The sequence below is a fragment of the Psammomys obesus genome, unplaced genomic scaffold (assembly GCF_907164565.1).
Source record: "Psammomys obesus unplaced genomic scaffold, mPsaObe1.curated_primary_1811, whole genome shotgun sequence".
NCBI lineage: Eukaryota > Metazoa > Chordata > Mammalia > Rodentia > Muridae > Psammomys > Psammomys obesus.
The window spans coordinates 18,594-35,387 of record NW_026595325.1 but is presented as its reverse complement, the minus strand read 5'-3'; the positions used below and the strand labels follow the sequence as shown (position 1 = coordinate 35,387).

The 16,794-nt window shown below is 47.7% G+C and overlaps 1 protein-coding gene across 2 annotated transcripts in view; it reads right to left on the bottom strand.

Annotated features, from left to right (window-relative positions):
- The window catches only part of Elapor1 (endosome-lysosome associated apoptosis and autophagy regulator 1), a gene marked incomplete at its 5' end in the record, with an annotated part of 32,520 nt that overhangs the window by 3,700 nt on the left and 12,026 nt on the right, over window positions 1-16,794 (bottom strand). For both annotated transcript variants that reach the window (XM_055619209.1, XM_055619210.1), the window contains 14 exon segments: window positions 346-511; window positions 1,449-1,627; window positions 1,709-1,835; window positions 3,236-3,337; window positions 3,758-3,854; window positions 4,145-4,325; window positions 5,499-5,672; window positions 7,672-7,935; window positions 9,652-9,789; window positions 10,028-10,133; window positions 12,378-12,468; window positions 13,007-13,135; window positions 13,746-13,923; window positions 15,495-15,583. In XM_055619209.1, the coding sequence (XP_055475184.1) occupies window positions 346-511; window positions 1,449-1,627; window positions 1,709-1,835; window positions 3,236-3,337; window positions 3,758-3,854; window positions 4,145-4,325; window positions 5,499-5,672; window positions 7,672-7,935; window positions 9,652-9,789; window positions 10,028-10,133; window positions 12,378-12,468; window positions 13,007-13,135; window positions 13,746-13,923; window positions 15,495-15,583 (2,021 nt within the window).

Here is a 16,794-nt window from a genome sequence, read left to right as displayed (position 1 = left end):
TGTGTGTGTGTGTGTGTGTGTGTGTGTGTGTGTGTGTGTGTGTGTGTAACTATTACACACGGATGATTCAATACTTCGTGTGGAAGTTAAAAGACTCTAATAATCTACCCACTAGAATACACGTTGGAAGGAAGGAGCCTGGTCAGGAGCAGGCTCCGCTCCAGGGAAGGGAGCACTGAGGTGAACTACAGAAGGAAGAAGGTGGCAGTTTTTAGGAGAGGCCAGAACAGTACTGGGAGTTGGGATCCCAGTATAGGGCTTGTGTTGGGCAGGGCCACACCGTGTCCCAGTGTCCTCTCCCCTCCTCTAAGCTGATACTCAGTTCACTTTTAGTCCCCCCCCTACCTTGGAGGTAAAGGATTTGATCTTCCCAAAGAGCGATTTCTTGCTGGTAAAGATGAGGTCATCCTCCACATCCTCTCCCTCCATGATGGCGCAACTGTCCGCGGCTGGCAGGTCGCAGTCTTTGAGGGTGGCGTTCATTACCAACTTGGAGTATTTGTATTCTAGTCTGAAACAAGGGAACGGAAGACCAAGCGATGAGAATGTGGGAGCCAGGGGAAGGGCTGGGCTGCAAATAGATGCCTCTTGTTTAGGTAAGGTTATAGCTTTGTGAAACGCCGTGACAGATAGCTGAACAGAAGGGATCTTGCTTCCCAATTTAGTGATCTTTTTTTTCTTCAAGGTTGGCTGTTTCAGTGATACCAAAGGTTAACAGACACATTGACACTGTAAAGTCATGCCTTATTTGTTTGTTTGTTTGGTTGGTTTTTTTTTTTTTTTTTATGAGACAGGGTTTCATATAGCCCAGGCTATCCCAGAACTGATATGTAGCCGGAGGATGATCCTGAGCTATGGCTCCTCTTGCCTCTACCTCCCCCCACACCAGTGTTGGGATTACAGGCATGCAGCATTATACCTTGCTTTTTCATTGTTAATAAAAACAGCACATTAAGGACATTTTCTTATTTTGCTGGGCTTTGAACCCAGGTCTCTTGCATATTAGGGAAGTACTCTAGCACTGTTACAACCTCAGCCCAAGGATACTCTTTTCTTTCTTTCCTTCTTTTTGGCAGTGGGATGGGGAGAGAAGGGGTCAGTGGTTGGAGACAGGGTTTTTCTGTGTAGCCCTGGCTGTCAGGGACTTGCTTTGTAGATCAGGCTTGTCTTGAACTCACAGAGACCTACCTCTTAAGCACTGGCATTGAAGGCATATACTACCTCATCTGGCTTGGTTTTTCTTTAGAGAATCTAATAGCAATTTTTAGGTAGCCATCTCTGCTCAAGAATGAAGATAACCGAGGCCTACAATGCATGCTTATCTTTAAAAGTATCTGGCTAATGGCAGGATCAATAGCCAACTTCAAAGAAAATTTCCAGTAATATCCTCAGGTTTCCTCCCCACGAACAACCCTGACCTCTCTCAGACTCCAACACCCAACACGTACTTTTGATTCTTCTTCCAAAAGTAGCAGGTCAAGACGGTGAGCAGGATAGCAGTGCAGGTGCCAGCAGAGATGCCCACTTTTAACCAGAAATCTATCGTTTTGCAGATGGTGACTCTCTGCTCAGGCAGGGAAATGCCCCCGGAGCACATCTTTGGTTCTCGCCACATGTAAGTAGTCTTCTGTTGGGGAGAAGAACAGGGACCTCAGAACTCATACCCCCCCCCACCCCTGGTGATGTTTCCAAGCAGGGGGCCACCTACCTGGATCCCGGCCACACAGCTGCTAACAAAAGTGTGGTAGTCATAGGCCGAGCAGACCGGACAAGCGGCCGCACTCTCCCACAGAAAGTGGAAGTTACAGCCATCGCAGGTCCCATCAGAGCACATGCTAGCAAAGAAGGAAGGAGACCGAGTTATCACGTGATGGGCTGGTAGGAAGATCTGGTTGGGTGGCTGCCTCACTTCTTGCCTAATTCATCTTCTCTCCCCAATATGCCTGTCTCTCACTCATGCGTTCCCTCCCTCCCTTCCTTCCTCTCTTTTTTTCCGAGACAGGGTTTCACTCTGTAGCCCAGACAGGACTTAAACTAATAGCAAGGCCATGACTTGGCCATCTTGAGAGTTTGGTCTCCAATTTTGCTGCCTGTTTCTGCTGACATCAAATGAGAGCTCAATTTAAGATGTCTGGCTACGCTCCCAACCCCTAGGAGACTCCTGTCCGCCCCATGGACACACCACATTTAACAATGGCCATTTTTCATTGTGGGATTGTAGTTGGGATGGAGTCCAGGCATAGACATGTGCTGTGCATGTGAATGTATGTGCTCGTGAAGGTCGAAGTCAACTTTGGGTACTGTTCCTCGGGAGATGTCCATTTGTTTTGGGGGGTTTGGGGCATGCTGATTGGGCTAGGTTGGCTTGGCCAGTGAGCTCCGAGTATGCTTGTTATTTTACTGAGGTGCTAGGGAGCAAACTTAGATCTTTGTGCTTATGCACTGAGCACTTTCCCTACCGAGCTATTTCCCGAGCCCCTGGGTTTTGCTGTGTATGTGTGTGTGTGTGTCTGGGTTCTTTTTTTTTTTTTTTTTTTTTCATGATTATTTATTGTTTATACAGCATTCTGTCTGCATGTGTACCTGAACACCAGAAGAGGGCACCAGATCTCACTACAGATGGTCATGAGCCGCCATGTGGTTTCTGGGAATTGAACTCAGGACCTTTGGAAGAGCAGCCAGTGTTCTTAACCTCTGAGCCATCTCTCCAGCCCCCTGTTTTATTTTTTAAGATAGCATCTCATGTATCCCAGGGTGGCCTTGAATTCATTGTGTACCTGAGATTAACCTCAGTTGGGGTACAAACTTTAGTCTCTACATGGTGAGAGTGAAGGTCAGGGAGATCTAGTTAAGGGGACAATGAGCTGGCCTAGTCAAAAAAAAAAAAAAAAAAAAAAAAAAAGGGAAGGCAAGCACATAGGATCTCCTATAGGTCTATTACAGACCCTCCATATTTCTCCCTTTCCCAGTGCATAATGGCCCCAGTAACATGAAAAGTGCCTTGGCCTTCTGTCTCTGCCTCCCAAGTATTAGGATTAAAGTCATGCACCGCCACACCCAGCTTTTTTTTTCTTTTTAATTAAGATCTAGGGGTTATGACTATGCCCCCAAAAGCCTATAAATGGATCTAAAATGATTTTTTTTTTCTTTTTAAGTAATCTCTGGGTCTTGGGATGGGGTGAGTCCAAGGAAGATCCAGGCTGTGGCTGGTGCACCCTCCCTCCCGAGGGCCTACCTGGGTAGCCGAAGAGTGCCAGGAGCAGCTTTCCCTGGGTTGCATCTGAGGCGAATGGTGGTTGATCTTCCGGAACTGCAGGACTGAGTCACATCGTTGGATCTGCAGTGAAAGGCAACGCCGTGAGGGGAGGGGTCCCTCCACTGTCCTCCAGACACACTATATGGAGTCAACACAGGGTGATTCCTTCACTGGGTAAGTGGGGACCAGGGAGATGTGGTCAAGGAGGCAATACACTGGGCTAAGAAAGAAAAGGCTAGCACATACTGGGGGACCCCCCCTCCCGGGGCAGGGAAGTCTGTGGCAGTCTCCATATTTCTTCCCACCCTGCTGTTTGCTGTCCTCAGTAATATGCAAAAAGCTCAGGTCAAGTTTACAGCCAGCATTTACTCCGATGACTGGTTAGCCCTAGACCTCACACAGGCTCAGGCTTGACAAACAGGAGGTGGGTGAGGGGGTGTGTGTAATTTTTGTGGGAGAGTCCAAGGTTTCACTTGCTTCCGCCTGGTCTCTCCTCCTCACCTGAAAAAGAAGACCACATCCGGGATCCCCGAGGTGTCTGGGTGAAAGAGTTCAGCTGGGGAGACGATTCCATCCAAAGCTGCGTCTGTCGACACCCCTGTCCAACCAGAGCTCCCAATTAGTTCCTGATCGCAGCCTTAGCTGCCAACTGCCTCAGTGCTTTCAAGACCTGTCAGCCACCAACCCTCATTCCACTGTATCACCGGGCGGCTCATGCAAAAGCGAACCCAAGGCTTAACAGCGATGTCGGGGGCATTTGGAAGGGAACTGAAAACAGAGGTCAGGAGGTTGGGCCCCTCGCACGGGGCCACGTACCTTCTGGCCCATCAGCCTCCACACACAGAGACATACACGCTCAAGCAAACTTAGGGCAACTGGATTACTTACCAATAAGTCGGTCCGCCAGACTGACTGGCTGTGAGGACACCCCAGCCTTGTAGCCTGTCACCTCTGAGGGGATGATGACCACCTGGCAGATGTAGGCTGTGATTGACTTGGAGAAACCAGCCTCACCATCAGGGATGCGGAGGTCAGTGACATTGTCTGTGCACACAGACATTTTTTTCCCCTGGTAAGGAAGATATGGAAGAAAGCAAACGGTCACAGAAGAGTCCCAAAAGGGAACAGAGGAAGTGTTTCTTTCACATCTCAAAGTTAAGCTTTCCTATCATGTGTTGCAGTAGAATGGAGATTGAAGGCAGGGGTTGGGCTGGAGAAGGTAAAGGTATGTCACGGTCTCCAGAAGTCCCCAGCATTTTGTTTCCCTAGGGTCACCTATACTGTGCTGGTAGCAGGTGTTTTGTAGTTCTAAGCAACCGGTCAAGGGCCCTTCTGTATCTGGGCCCGTCCCCTAGACTGAAGCCAGTAACGTTTACTAGAACATTGGGGGATGACTCATGTTCCCTTCTTGTCTGCCTTGGTGTTGTGCTGTGCTGTCTTGGAAGCACTGTCTGGGCAGAGACTCCCACAGGTCCAAACAGACCCCAAATCCTTGAGGGTGGACATCTAAGAGCAATCACATCTCCTGCATTTTTTTTTTGGGGGGGGGATGAGATTTTGCTAAGTAGCCCAGTCAGACATAGAGCTAATGATCACGCTCTCATCCCCGCCCCCAATAGGTGGGATTGCTAGGTACTAAAGGACTCATAATGGTTACATCTGTGTTTGTGATGATGTTTTGAAGGGGGCGGAGGTTCTAGGGGAATGAATCCGATGGGCCTTTATGCCTGCTAAACCCCGAAACCCTGACAGCCGTACTCTCAACCTCTCCCTTCTGTTTTGTGAAAGAGCAAAAGAGAGAAGGAGATTTGCTTCTCCTCCAGGCTTTTTTTTTTTTTTTTTTTTTTTTGGTGTGGGGGGAGGGGGTGTAGACAGTTGCTCTGCACAGCCTGGCCTTGAATTCCAGATCCTCCTGCCTCAACCTTCTGAGGGCTGGGATTGCTTCTGTGCGCAAAGCCTGCCTCCTCCAGTCTTTATTAACCTCACCATGGCTAGCCAGGGAGATATAGGTATAGCTTGTTCTTGGGAGGCTGAAGCAGGAATAAAAAGACACAGCATCCCCAGATTCCCCCCGCCATTACCTCTCCCAACTCCCTGCCTGAGACTGGGCTACAAGTATTTAAACCTCTTCGATCCTTTCATTCTCCGGCTGCCTCGGGGACTCTGTGTTCTTTCTCCTGTGCTCATCTATGGCCTCCAAATCCGCTTTTCAGTTCTCACACTGCTAGCTTGCACAGCTTACCTGGTTTCCACAGAGACTCAAGGTGAAATGATGGAAGTACTTCAGCCCTTTTGAAGTGAAGCTCGGAGCTCCTGTCAGAGAGACAGTGCCTGCCAGAGCTGAGAAGTTGTAGTTGAAAACTCTGGTGGGAGTGTTTCGGGAGAACGTGCAGTCATTGTAGCAGAGAGAGTGGATCTGCGGGGAGAAGGACCGGCTCAGCAGGCGGTCCAAGGGCCTGGGAGCTGCAGTGGAGTGTAGCAGACCGCCCCCTCCCCTGCCCCCATGCTCCAGCCTACATGAAATGAAAGAGGAGGAAGAAAGACTGAGGCGGACATTGAAAGAGGCAGGATGCTGATAGGACCCTCCTTGTCATCAGTTAGTGGCACGTGTAAGATGAACGCGCCAGAAGGAGGGTTTGTATACAATTGCCTGCGGTGTCTATCATGAAAGACTCTGACAAAAATACCAGTGTGCAGACTCCCGTTAGGACGCCCCTATATATATACACAGAGGACTTTTACAAGGACGTCTGTCCAGCAACTGTCCACTCAACCTTGGGCTGATGCCACTATTGCATTAATCATCGTAGCCAACGATTCCTGTTCCAGTATGTTTGATGCAATTTTCGTTCATGTCTGTTAAATGTTCTATTGTCTCAAAGTATTTGCATAAACCTGTCATTTACTGTGGCACACATATTCCACTGTGGAACTCTGAAGTTCCCAGGTTCCCAGATAGTGGTATAAGTCAAACCTAGAGCTGCCCAAGTGGTCTATGGACAAGGTTTTCTTTTCTTCTTCTTCCTCCTCCTCCTCTCCTTCATTTATTACATATACAATACACTGTACAATACACAGCAGAGGGCACTAAATCTCATTATAGATGGTTATGAGCCACAATGTGGTTGCTGGGAATTGAACTCAGGAGCTCTGGAAGAACAGTCAGTGCTTTTAACCTCTAAGCCATCCCTCCAGCCCAAGATTTATTTATTTATTTGTTTGTTTGTCTGTTTGTTTATTTATTTATTTATTTATTTATTTATTTATTTATTTATTTATATTTTACTTATGAGTGCTCTATCTGCATATACACCTGCACACCAGAAGAGGGCATCAGATCCCAGTATAGATGGTTGTGAGCCACCATGTGGCTGCTGGGAATTGAACTCAGAACCTCTGAAAGAGCAGACAGTGCTCTTAATGGCTGAGTCGTCTCTCCAGCCCCTCAACCTTCTCTTTCTAATACGTTGTTTTACACTGATATGCAGGATAATCTGATACATTACTCCCACCTGGCAGTCACGACCCACAGGTTGAGAACCACTGCCCTAAAGACTCCGGGGTGGGGGAGGCTCTTAGAATGAATGAACTTACTTTGAAGATAAATAGGGCAAGATGTTCTGGAATTTGAGGTCGCCCTCAGAACTACATAGTGTTTGAGGTCAATCTGGACTTCATGGGGCCCAGTCTCACAAATAAATATATTTAAAGAAATGAGTGAAGTCTGATAGATGTCTATCTGGTATGACCAGTAAAAATACAGACTGATTATAACTGTCAATGACTATCTAAGACCCTTTATTCACTTTGTTTGAGGTTTTGTCTTGTTTGGGATTTTGGCTTTTTTTTGAGACAGGGTCTAGTGAGTTCTAAGCTGGCCTCAAACTTGCTGTGTCGATAAAAATAAGCTCGAGTGGCTGACTCTCTCTCCTCTGCCTCCCAGGCACGAGATTACTGATACGTGCTGCCATGCCTGGCTTGTACTGGACATGCAGTGGCACTGTGTTGATACTAGATCTTTCTATCAAGAGCTGAGAAGCCGTTGGATGGAGGGAAGCAATGTCAATTAATTGTAAGTCCCAACAAAGCTTGACTCACCTTCCCCAAACAGAGGGGGTTAGATTCCTATGATATCAGGTTGAATTTGAGCCATAGACCCTACTATTGCTTCCCTCCAGGTCTCTGCACAGATACCAAACCTCTGGACCACAGGGTCACTAATCTCCACCAACTGAGGATGAGACTTGCCTACCACGGAGGGAAGACGAGACGTGCTGCTAAGAGCTCACACCCACAGTCCCCACCTGGCTGGCGTCCTCCACAACAACCCGAGGGCGGGAAAGGGGTGGGTATCAGCCCCTCGAGAACCCCATCTAGGACCCAGCGCCCATGCAAGCTTGGCAGACTGCTGGTACCTTGTTGTTCTTGGTCCCTGGACCACAAGGGACACAGGCCTGTGCCCCATAGGGCTGGTGAGCTTTCAGGACGGTGTTAGGCGGGCAGAGGTGGCAGGTTCCAGAATCCCGGTTGATGTAATGGCCAGCAGGACAAGAGGTGCAGGAGGAGCCCAAATCAGAGGCTTCTAGGGCACAGGGACGACAGTAGGAGGCCACACCCCCCATGACGTTGGTGACATTGATGGAGTAGATCTTGGCAACATCGTTAGTGTACTTTCTGCCCTGGAGATGAAGAAAGATAAGCAGAGAAAGAAGAGGCCTGAAGCAGCAGCACCCATAGGAAGAGCAGAGCATGGTATAATTGTTTCTTACAAACATTTGCTTTTTTAAAAAAATATTTATTTAATTTACGTATATCTGCATGTACACCTGCACACCAGAAGAAGGGATCAGATCACATTATATGATTGTGAGCCACCACGTGGTTGCTGGGAATTGAACTCAGGACCTCTGGAAGAACAGGCAGTGCTCTTAACCACTCAGCCATCTCTCCAGGCCCAAATATTTGTTTTTATTTTCACTTTATTTACTTGTATGTATACACTTATGTACATGTGTATATGTGTATGTGAATGTGCACAAACATATGTCAGCATGTGGGAGCTAGAAGTAGACATCACACATTTTTTTACCACTCTCCACCTTGTTTTTTTGAGACATGGTCTCTCCCTGAACTGTCTCATGCCCTGGTTTTTACATGGGTGCTAAAGATCAAACACAGGTCCTCGGGCTCCCATGGCAAGAGTTTCTACTGAGTCACTAGAAGCAACTTTCTCACTTTTTTTCATCGTGGTTCCTGGTCTACAAGGCAAGTTCCAGGACAGCCAGGACTACACAGAGAAACCCTGTCTCAAACAAACAAATAAGTAAATAAATAAGTACACATATAGTGGGCTTAATTTAAAAAAGAATAATGGCTTTTAAGGTGTATTTTGCGTCATTAATAAGACTATCCCATTTTAAGTTCCATGTAAAAATGTTGTGCATTGGGGCTAGAAAGATGGCTCTGAGTTAAGAGCACTGGCTGCTTTCCCAGAGGTCCTGAGTTTGATTCTCAGCACCCACATGGTGGCTCACAACAATCTATAATGAGATCTGGTGCCCTCTTCTGGCCTGCAGGCAGAACACTGTCTACATAATAAATAAATAATTTTTTAAAAGTTATGCATTATGGGAAATTTATAGGAGATTCTTCTAATATATGGAGAGGGGGTCTTTGTAAAAGAAAAAAAAAACATGTGCTTAAAAAGAAAGACTAGGGCTGGGTGTGGTCACACAACCCAATAATCTCAACACTCAGGAGGCAGAGGCAGGAGGACCTCAACGGGGAAGGCAGTCAGCCTGGACTGCATTGTCAGACCCTGTCTCTAAAAAACCAGAGAATGAGGAGCGGGGATTGAGAGCGGGAGCACCTTATGCATGCAGAATGGAGAGACAGAGAGAGAGAAGGGAAGAGAGTGCACACTCTCCAAGATAATAACTGGGTTATCTCTGGGTAACGGGATTATGAGTGATTTTGTTTGTTTGAGATAGGGTCTACTTTATAGCTCAGGCCAATCTTGTTTTCTGCAATACATCTATATTATTTTGAGTTAAGAAAATAAGTATCTCTGGGAAGGCTAAGGCAGGAGGATTACAAGTTCCAGGTCAGCCTGGGTTAGGTACCAAGACCCTGTCTCAAAATCCAAAAGACAGAGTGATTATTCTAAAAAATATAGCCACAGGTCTGGCTTCGCTCATGGTGGAGACTGCATGGAAGGGCAGAAGACTGAAGGTACCCAATGTCGTCTTCCCTGGGAGTCATTTAGAAAAGGCCCTCAGAGGGCGACACCGAGCATTCTGCTGGGCTCCCGGATTGTTGACTTGGAAGCACACACACGAGCACACGCCGGGAATCCTCCTGTGCTCTCAGGCTGCACCTGATGGAGAGGAACTCACTGTTTCGTGGAGCGTGGTCCTCTGGAAGGCCCAGGTGAAGCTCACAGTGGCGTTCTCCTCGATGGTGTAGGTATAGGACTGTTTGCCTTTGGTGCCTTTCCACGTCTCCACTGGAGTATTAGTCCTGGAATTCATGCCCTGAGCACAGGATAGACAAAGGAGGAAGGCATGATGGCTCCATGAAGCAAGCGCTGTCCTGTGGGCTAGCACACCAGTCAGACCCGTGTTAAGTGCAATGGAGTCCCTGGTGGTCACTCTGGGTCCTTGCTCTGTGAAATCACCATGAGGGGTGTCCATGGTACCGCCTCACTGTTGGCGCAGGCTGGGCCAGCCCTCCCACGGAAGCCCCCGCATCTGGCTGAGAGAAGAAACTTACCACCATGAAGTAGAGCTCACAGTTCACAGAACAGATGGTCTCAAAGACAAATGTGATCCTCGCCACCTCTTTGTTCTCTGTGTCTGCCATCACTGACTGTGGAGGTCTGCGAGACATAGGTTAAATCATCTCAGAGGCCAAGGGGTGCTATTCGAAGAGTCTGGGCAGCAGAAAGGGTCAGTTGAGGGTTTGGAGGATGCGGTGGTTTGAATAGGTCTGGCTCCCATAGACTCATGTGTCCGAATGCTTGGTGTACAGGCTGTGGTACTCCTAGGAGGTGTGGCCTTGTTGGAGTAGGCCTGTTGGAGTGGGGTGGGCTTTGAGGTCTCCTAGGCTTAAGCTCTGTCCAATGCAGAATTCCTTTGGATCAAGATCTAGAACTCTCAGCTCCTCCAGCACTATGCCTTCAAGAGGTCATGCTTCCCGCCATGATGAGAATGGACTAGACTTTTGAAACTGTAAGCCAGCCCCAATTAATGTTTGCCTTTGAAATAGATGCCTTGGTCAATGGTGTCTCTTCACAGAAATGAAACCCTAACTAAGACACAGGACCTGGGTTAGGAGTTTGTTGGAAAGAGTGGGAGCTGAGTTCAGTTATGCCACCCAAGCTATATGACCTTGACCTGGTCAGTGTGTAGCTCCCTCAGCTAAGAAAAGGAATTGAGCCAGGTGCGGTGGTGCATTCCTGTAATCCCAGAACTCAGGGAGGCGGAGGCAGGCGGATCTCTTTGAGTTCAAGGCCAGCCTGATCTACAAAACAAGTCCAGGCAGCCAAGGCTGCACAGAGAAACTCTGTCTCAAAAAAAGCAAAACCAAACCAAACAACAAAAAGAAATGGAAGTGATAACTTTCTTCTTTATCTCTCATTGATATCCAACAGTACACCAGATGTGAATGTGTTTTATAAAATGCAGTAAGAACAATCCTGCTCAATCATCTTGCCTCAAGTAAAATAGGAACTATATATGGCCTGGAGAGATGGCTCAGTGGTTTAAAGTCCTTGCAGAAGACCCAGGTTCAATTCCCAGCACCTATGTGGTGGCTTACAACCATGCATAGTCCCAGTTCCAGGGGATATAATAGGCACACACAAGTTGGATACACACGCCCATGTAAACACATTCATATACACAAAGTGAAAGAAATAAATCTAATAAATAAATGAACTGAAAAAGGGCACCGTGACACCATTTTTAAGTCTGTAAAACTCCCTCGGCTATTGTGGGGAGGAAGGATTCAAGTGGCCCATCAGTGAGAGGAGCGAGGTAGGCCAACACAGCATGGGCAGTATATGAGTTAGTTTTCTCATCACTCAGACAAAAAGTAGCTGAAGGGAGGAAGTGTTTACTCTGGCTCATGGTTCGAGGGGATACAGTCCACATGTCGGGGAAGCATGGCAGCTGGATCATGAGTTGGCCCAGAGCATCCAGAGTCAGGAAGCAGAGACGCACGCAAATGCTGCCACCCCACCCCATTCGCCATTCACCTTCTCCTTTTCATTCAGTCCAGGACCTCAACCCACATCCGGGATAGTTCTTCCCTCCTTGGTTAAGCTTCCCTGCAAAATGCCCATCCTGACATGTCTCCTAGAGATACGTCTCCCAGGTGATTTCAAATCTCATCAGTTGACTTTCAAAATTAACCACCATGGCGTGGGGACGGGGGTGGGGCTCTGGAGAGACTGCCCAGCAACTGAGGGCACTGGCCACTCTTGCAGAAGCCTGGGGTTTGATTTCCGTATGGTGGGTGGCTCACTCCAGCTCTAGGGCACCCAGTGTCCACTTCCGGCCTCTCATGGGGCACATACATACATGCAGGCAAATACTCAGACACATACAAAATAAAAATGAATTTAAAAAGCATTAACGGTCACAGGGAACTTCCCAGAGACTCATACTCCAACCAAAGACTATCCGTGGAGATAACCTAGAACCCTGACAATGCAGCCACTTCTGATGAGAACTGATAGACTAAGATCAGAAAGAAGGAGAGGAGGACCTCCCCTATCAGTAGACTTGGGGAGGAGCATGCATGCAGAAAGGGGGGAGGGTGGGACCGGGAGGGGAGGAGGGAAGGGCTTATGGGGGGATACAAAATGAATAAAGTGTAATTAATAAAAGTTAAATAAAAATTAAAAAAAAAATGTATAAAGAAAAAAAAAACATTAACGGCTTTGGCGGTAACTAAGAAAATGGCCGTTAACATGGCCCATTGCGTGTGCGCCACTGTTCTGGATGGATGCCCGAGTGAAACTCGACTCAGGAGTCTACTCCTCTGTCACATTCTCAAGTACGTGGGATTTGGATGGGGCCACACTGGCTTGGGCTTCCGCTGGCCTAACATTCCTCACCTAAATCCAGGCACAACCAGAGTGAGAATCATGAAGTCGTTGTCTGAGGCTCCAACAGCTGTATAAATGTGGTCACCAGCCACCTCCCAGCCTGGAAAGGGAGAGGAAAAGGGTTAACGCCCTCAGGTGTTGGGCACTGGATGGCACTTTAGAGGCATCCGGACCAGGTGCTTATCAGGCAACTACCTTACTGATGTCCTGTCTTCCTATCTACCATCCTCCCTCTTTCTCTCTTTCTCCCCCAACCCCTTTCTTTCTCTTTTTAGACAAGATCTCACTCTGTGGGCCAGGCTGACCAGATCTTGTGGCAATCCTTCTGCCTCGACTCCTTTTGTTTTCTTTTTTAATATTTTTGTTGTTTTGAGAAGGATTTCACACTGAGGCCAGCCTGGAACCCACTATTGCCTCATACTCGCAGTAATGCTCCTGCCTTGGCTTCCTGAATGACGGCATGAGCCACCGAGACTGGCCTGTCCATGTGTTTCCTAGCTCTGTTTCTGTCTCTGAAACTAAGCATTGGCAGCCTGTGTGCTGGGAGCAGGGGGACTCTCAAGGGAATGGATGACTCCCTGTGAGAGTGCAGGGGGGGGGGGCAGCAGAGGGTGAGGTGAGGTGGGGGAGTCAGTCACCTGTCAGGCCCTTGTATTCAAAGTTGATCCCACTGAGAACAGTAGTTTCCATGTTGGAGGGCAGCGTGTTCCACCATTTGTACTCAAATCCCACTGCAGGCTCCGTTCCTGCCGGGCAGTGGGTACAATCTAGGAGAAGCCAAGCTCCGTTAGCCAGGAGGAACCTTACAGCCACAGTCCGAGCCAGACAGAGGAGCGGCAGCTAAGCAGCGGATGGGGTGACGCTGTGGCGCGAAGGTATGTGGGAGGGACTGGAACCATATTTAACACGCTCAAACTAGACACGCTGACCAGTGCGCCAACTGTCCTTGCTTATCAAAACAGTCGCTTTTAATCTTACTCATCAATCTTCACATTGATTCCCATGTCATCATCAAATGCATTCGTATTAGCGGGTACGCGATCCCCCACACCCTGGCTCCTTCCTGCAGCTTAACTTAGAGGGTCCAGCTCTGTCCAGCTAGTCGTCTTAGTTAGCATCTTTGCCACATACTGGACATCTGTGCTGTGAAGCCTGAGACTCATGGTTGCAGATGCAATGAGGAGGAAGACAGGACAGTCGCTAAATCTGACCCTGACCTACAGGCCCCTGAGTCTAGTCCCCAAAACTGGCCTGTCCTTCACTGCCTTTAGTGGATGGAAAGAGTCCATTCGGCTAGCTACTCTGGGCATTCCCATGGCCTACCCAACAGCCAATATTAGGATGGAGAGGATATAGGCAACGGCAGCAGGCTGTTACCGGAGCCATTGGAGTAGGAGCCGTACGGGCAGGGCTCACAGGTGCTGTTGTTGGTTTTGAAGAAGCCTGGGTTACAGGGTGGGCAGCGGGTCTTCACCCCAGAGGCCGGAAGCTTCACTGCCCCCTTGAGGTCCTCGCCACAGATTTTTGGCATGGCCCATTTGTACATGAGCTGTGTCTGCAAAAAAATAGGTTAAGCAAGATTCAGCACATATGGAATTTAGCCCGGTGGTTCTCAATCTTTGGGTCAAGGCCCCTTTGGGGGTTGCATATCAGATATCCTGCATATCAGATATTTACAAGAAGATTCATAACAGTAGCAAAAGTACATTTATGAAGCAGCAACGAGATAATTTTGTGGTCGGGAACTGAGGACTGTATTAAAGGGTTGTAGCATTAGGAAGGTTGAGAACTACTGTTTCAGACCCCAGCAAGGACACACTGGAGGATACCAGAGATTCGGGCCAGAAAGAAAACTCCAGAAGAAGTAGAGAATTCTATTCTGGTCACATGTTTGTAGACAGAAAATGTGTGCTAAATAACACTGCTCAGAGGAGTAAGGGTGTGTTTAATGAGGATTCTGTGACAGAGCAAATTTGTAACCAGTTTTCAGAAAATGTTATGGACTCTTTAAAAAAAAAAAAAAAAGTTCTTTATTAGCTGAGCATGGTAGTGCACACCTTTAATCCCAGTGCTCAGGAAGCAGAGGCAGGTGGAGCTCTGTAAACTCTAGGCCAGCTTTGTCTACAGAGTAAGACTCTGTTTAAAAAAACAAAAAACAAAACAAAACAAACAAACAAAAACCTCCCCCCAAATCCTCTCATTATTTGTCTACTGTTGAATAGTCTTTTCATGAAGGCCATTTCTCTGGCTCCCTAAACCTGTTCTGCTCTTTGGGGCTTTCCCAGGCCTTACCCATCACCTCCACTGCCCTAAAGCCAGGACCCCTTTCTCCTCCAGCTTCCCTGCTATCCTTGTGAGCAATTCGAGAGCGAGGTGCAGCTCGGTTATCTCTGCTCCTCAGCCCTGACATGCCAGTTCACGCGAGCGAGCGAGCGAGCGAGTGTTGTTTGTCAGCCCGGAGAAGGCAGACTACAAAGGAAAGGCTGTTTCCTGAGGCAGGTCTAGGGTGGTTGGGAGCCAAAACCAGTTAGGCCGGTGGTTCTAACCTTCCTAATGCTGAACCCCTTTAACCCAGCTCCTTATGTTGTGGGGACCCCCAACCATAAATTAGTTCCATTGCTGCCTCATATCTGTAATTTTGTTACTGTTGTGGATCACAATGTGAATATCTGTGTTTTCTAATGGTCTTAGACGACCCTGAGAAAGGGGTCATGACCCTCATGTTGAGAAACACTGAGTTGGGCCATTTTCCAGAGACTTGGAGGTAGGAAGAGATTTGCTCTGATCTCGCCTAGTGCATGAGACTGAATACCTCTTTGGAAGGCAGCAGGCATGTATGGGCAGGTGAGGCCAAGGGAGAAACTGAGCAAATGGGAGAAACTGAGCAAAAGAAAATGAAGTGGGTCTGAAAAAAGAGAATGTGTCAATACTGAGTGAAAACACACAGGCAAAAGGTGTGCCTGACCTAAGCATGAATGAAGCCATGTCCTTTGTCCCCTGGCTAGCCAGGGCTCACCATGCAGGCCGGTGGGGGGGGTGTCTCCAATGGCTTTCACTGGCCACTGGAGCCTGAACAGTGGTCAAGTCTAAAGAGTGGGGAAGAGGGGCTCCAAGCGTGCTACCCACCTCTCCGTTAGAGTCACAGGCTGTGTGAGTATAGAAATAATCCTTGTCTGTGCAGGCTGGGCGCACTTTGCAGGTGGAAGATCCTTTTTCTAAATGACCAAAGTGAGAAAGAAAATATTTCAAGTTACGTAAGAGGCAGGGCTCTTAGCCACTGGCTAGTGACCAGTAACTCCAAGCCCATGGGTGCGTCACCACACAAACTTCCAGAAAGTATTTGCTTTCTGTTTTCATTTGTTTGCCTTCTTCTGGTTTTTTATTTTTATTTATTTATTTTTTTGAGATGAGCTGACTCACTGTGCAGTCGAGGCTAGCCTCAAACTTGAAGCAATTCTCCTGCTTCAGCCTCTTGGAGGGCTAGGATTACAGGTTGTGAGCCGCCATGCATAGCTAGGCCTTTTATAATTTTGTCTTGTTTTGTTTGTTCGTTTTTTGTTTTGCTTTTCCAGACAGGATTTCTCTGTGTAGCCTTGGCTGTCCTGGAACTTGCTCCATAGACCAGGCTGGCCTGGAACTCAGAGATTCCCTTGCCTCTGCCTCCAGAGTGCTGGGATTAAAGGCCTGTACCACCAAGGAATATTTTGTCAAATATTATAACAAAAAATATAACCCTATTTTTTGTTAATATCTGTAAGGGTGTGTTTTGCCTTCATGCATGTATGTCTGTACTCCCCAAGTGTGCCTGATCCTCAAGGAGGCCAGAAAAGGGTGTTGGATCCCTAGAAGTGGGGTTACAGATGGTAGTGAGCCACCATGTGGGTTCTGGGACTCAAACCTGGAATTTCTGCAAGAAAAGCCAGTGTCCTTAGCCTTTGTGCCGTCTCTCCATTTATCCTAACACTTTGTCTCAGCATTCTCTTACCATGTGACAAGCGTGAAGAAGACTGTCTGTCACTTTCCCTTCTCCGTGAGACCGCCCTACACAAATGAATCGCCGGGGACTGTTGCCCTAACTTGCTGAGAAATGCTATTAGCTTTATCCTCCTCTGGGAGTACTAGGACTAGAACCCAGCATGCCAGGCATATTTTACCACTGAACCCATACCCTTAACCATTTTATCAGGCTTTTTGTGTTCCCCATATAATGACAAAGTTGCTTCAATACCATAAACCTTTATATAAAAACTATGCCAACAAATCCACCTTAAAGCAATGGATTTCACGTGTTCATTTTGTTTTGATTTTAGAGACAACCATAGCCCACACTGTAGCCCATGCTAGCCTGGAACTCCCAGTCTTAATGACTCAGGTGCTAGGAAGACAAGCGTATGCCACCATGCACACACATATAAAGGGTGTAACA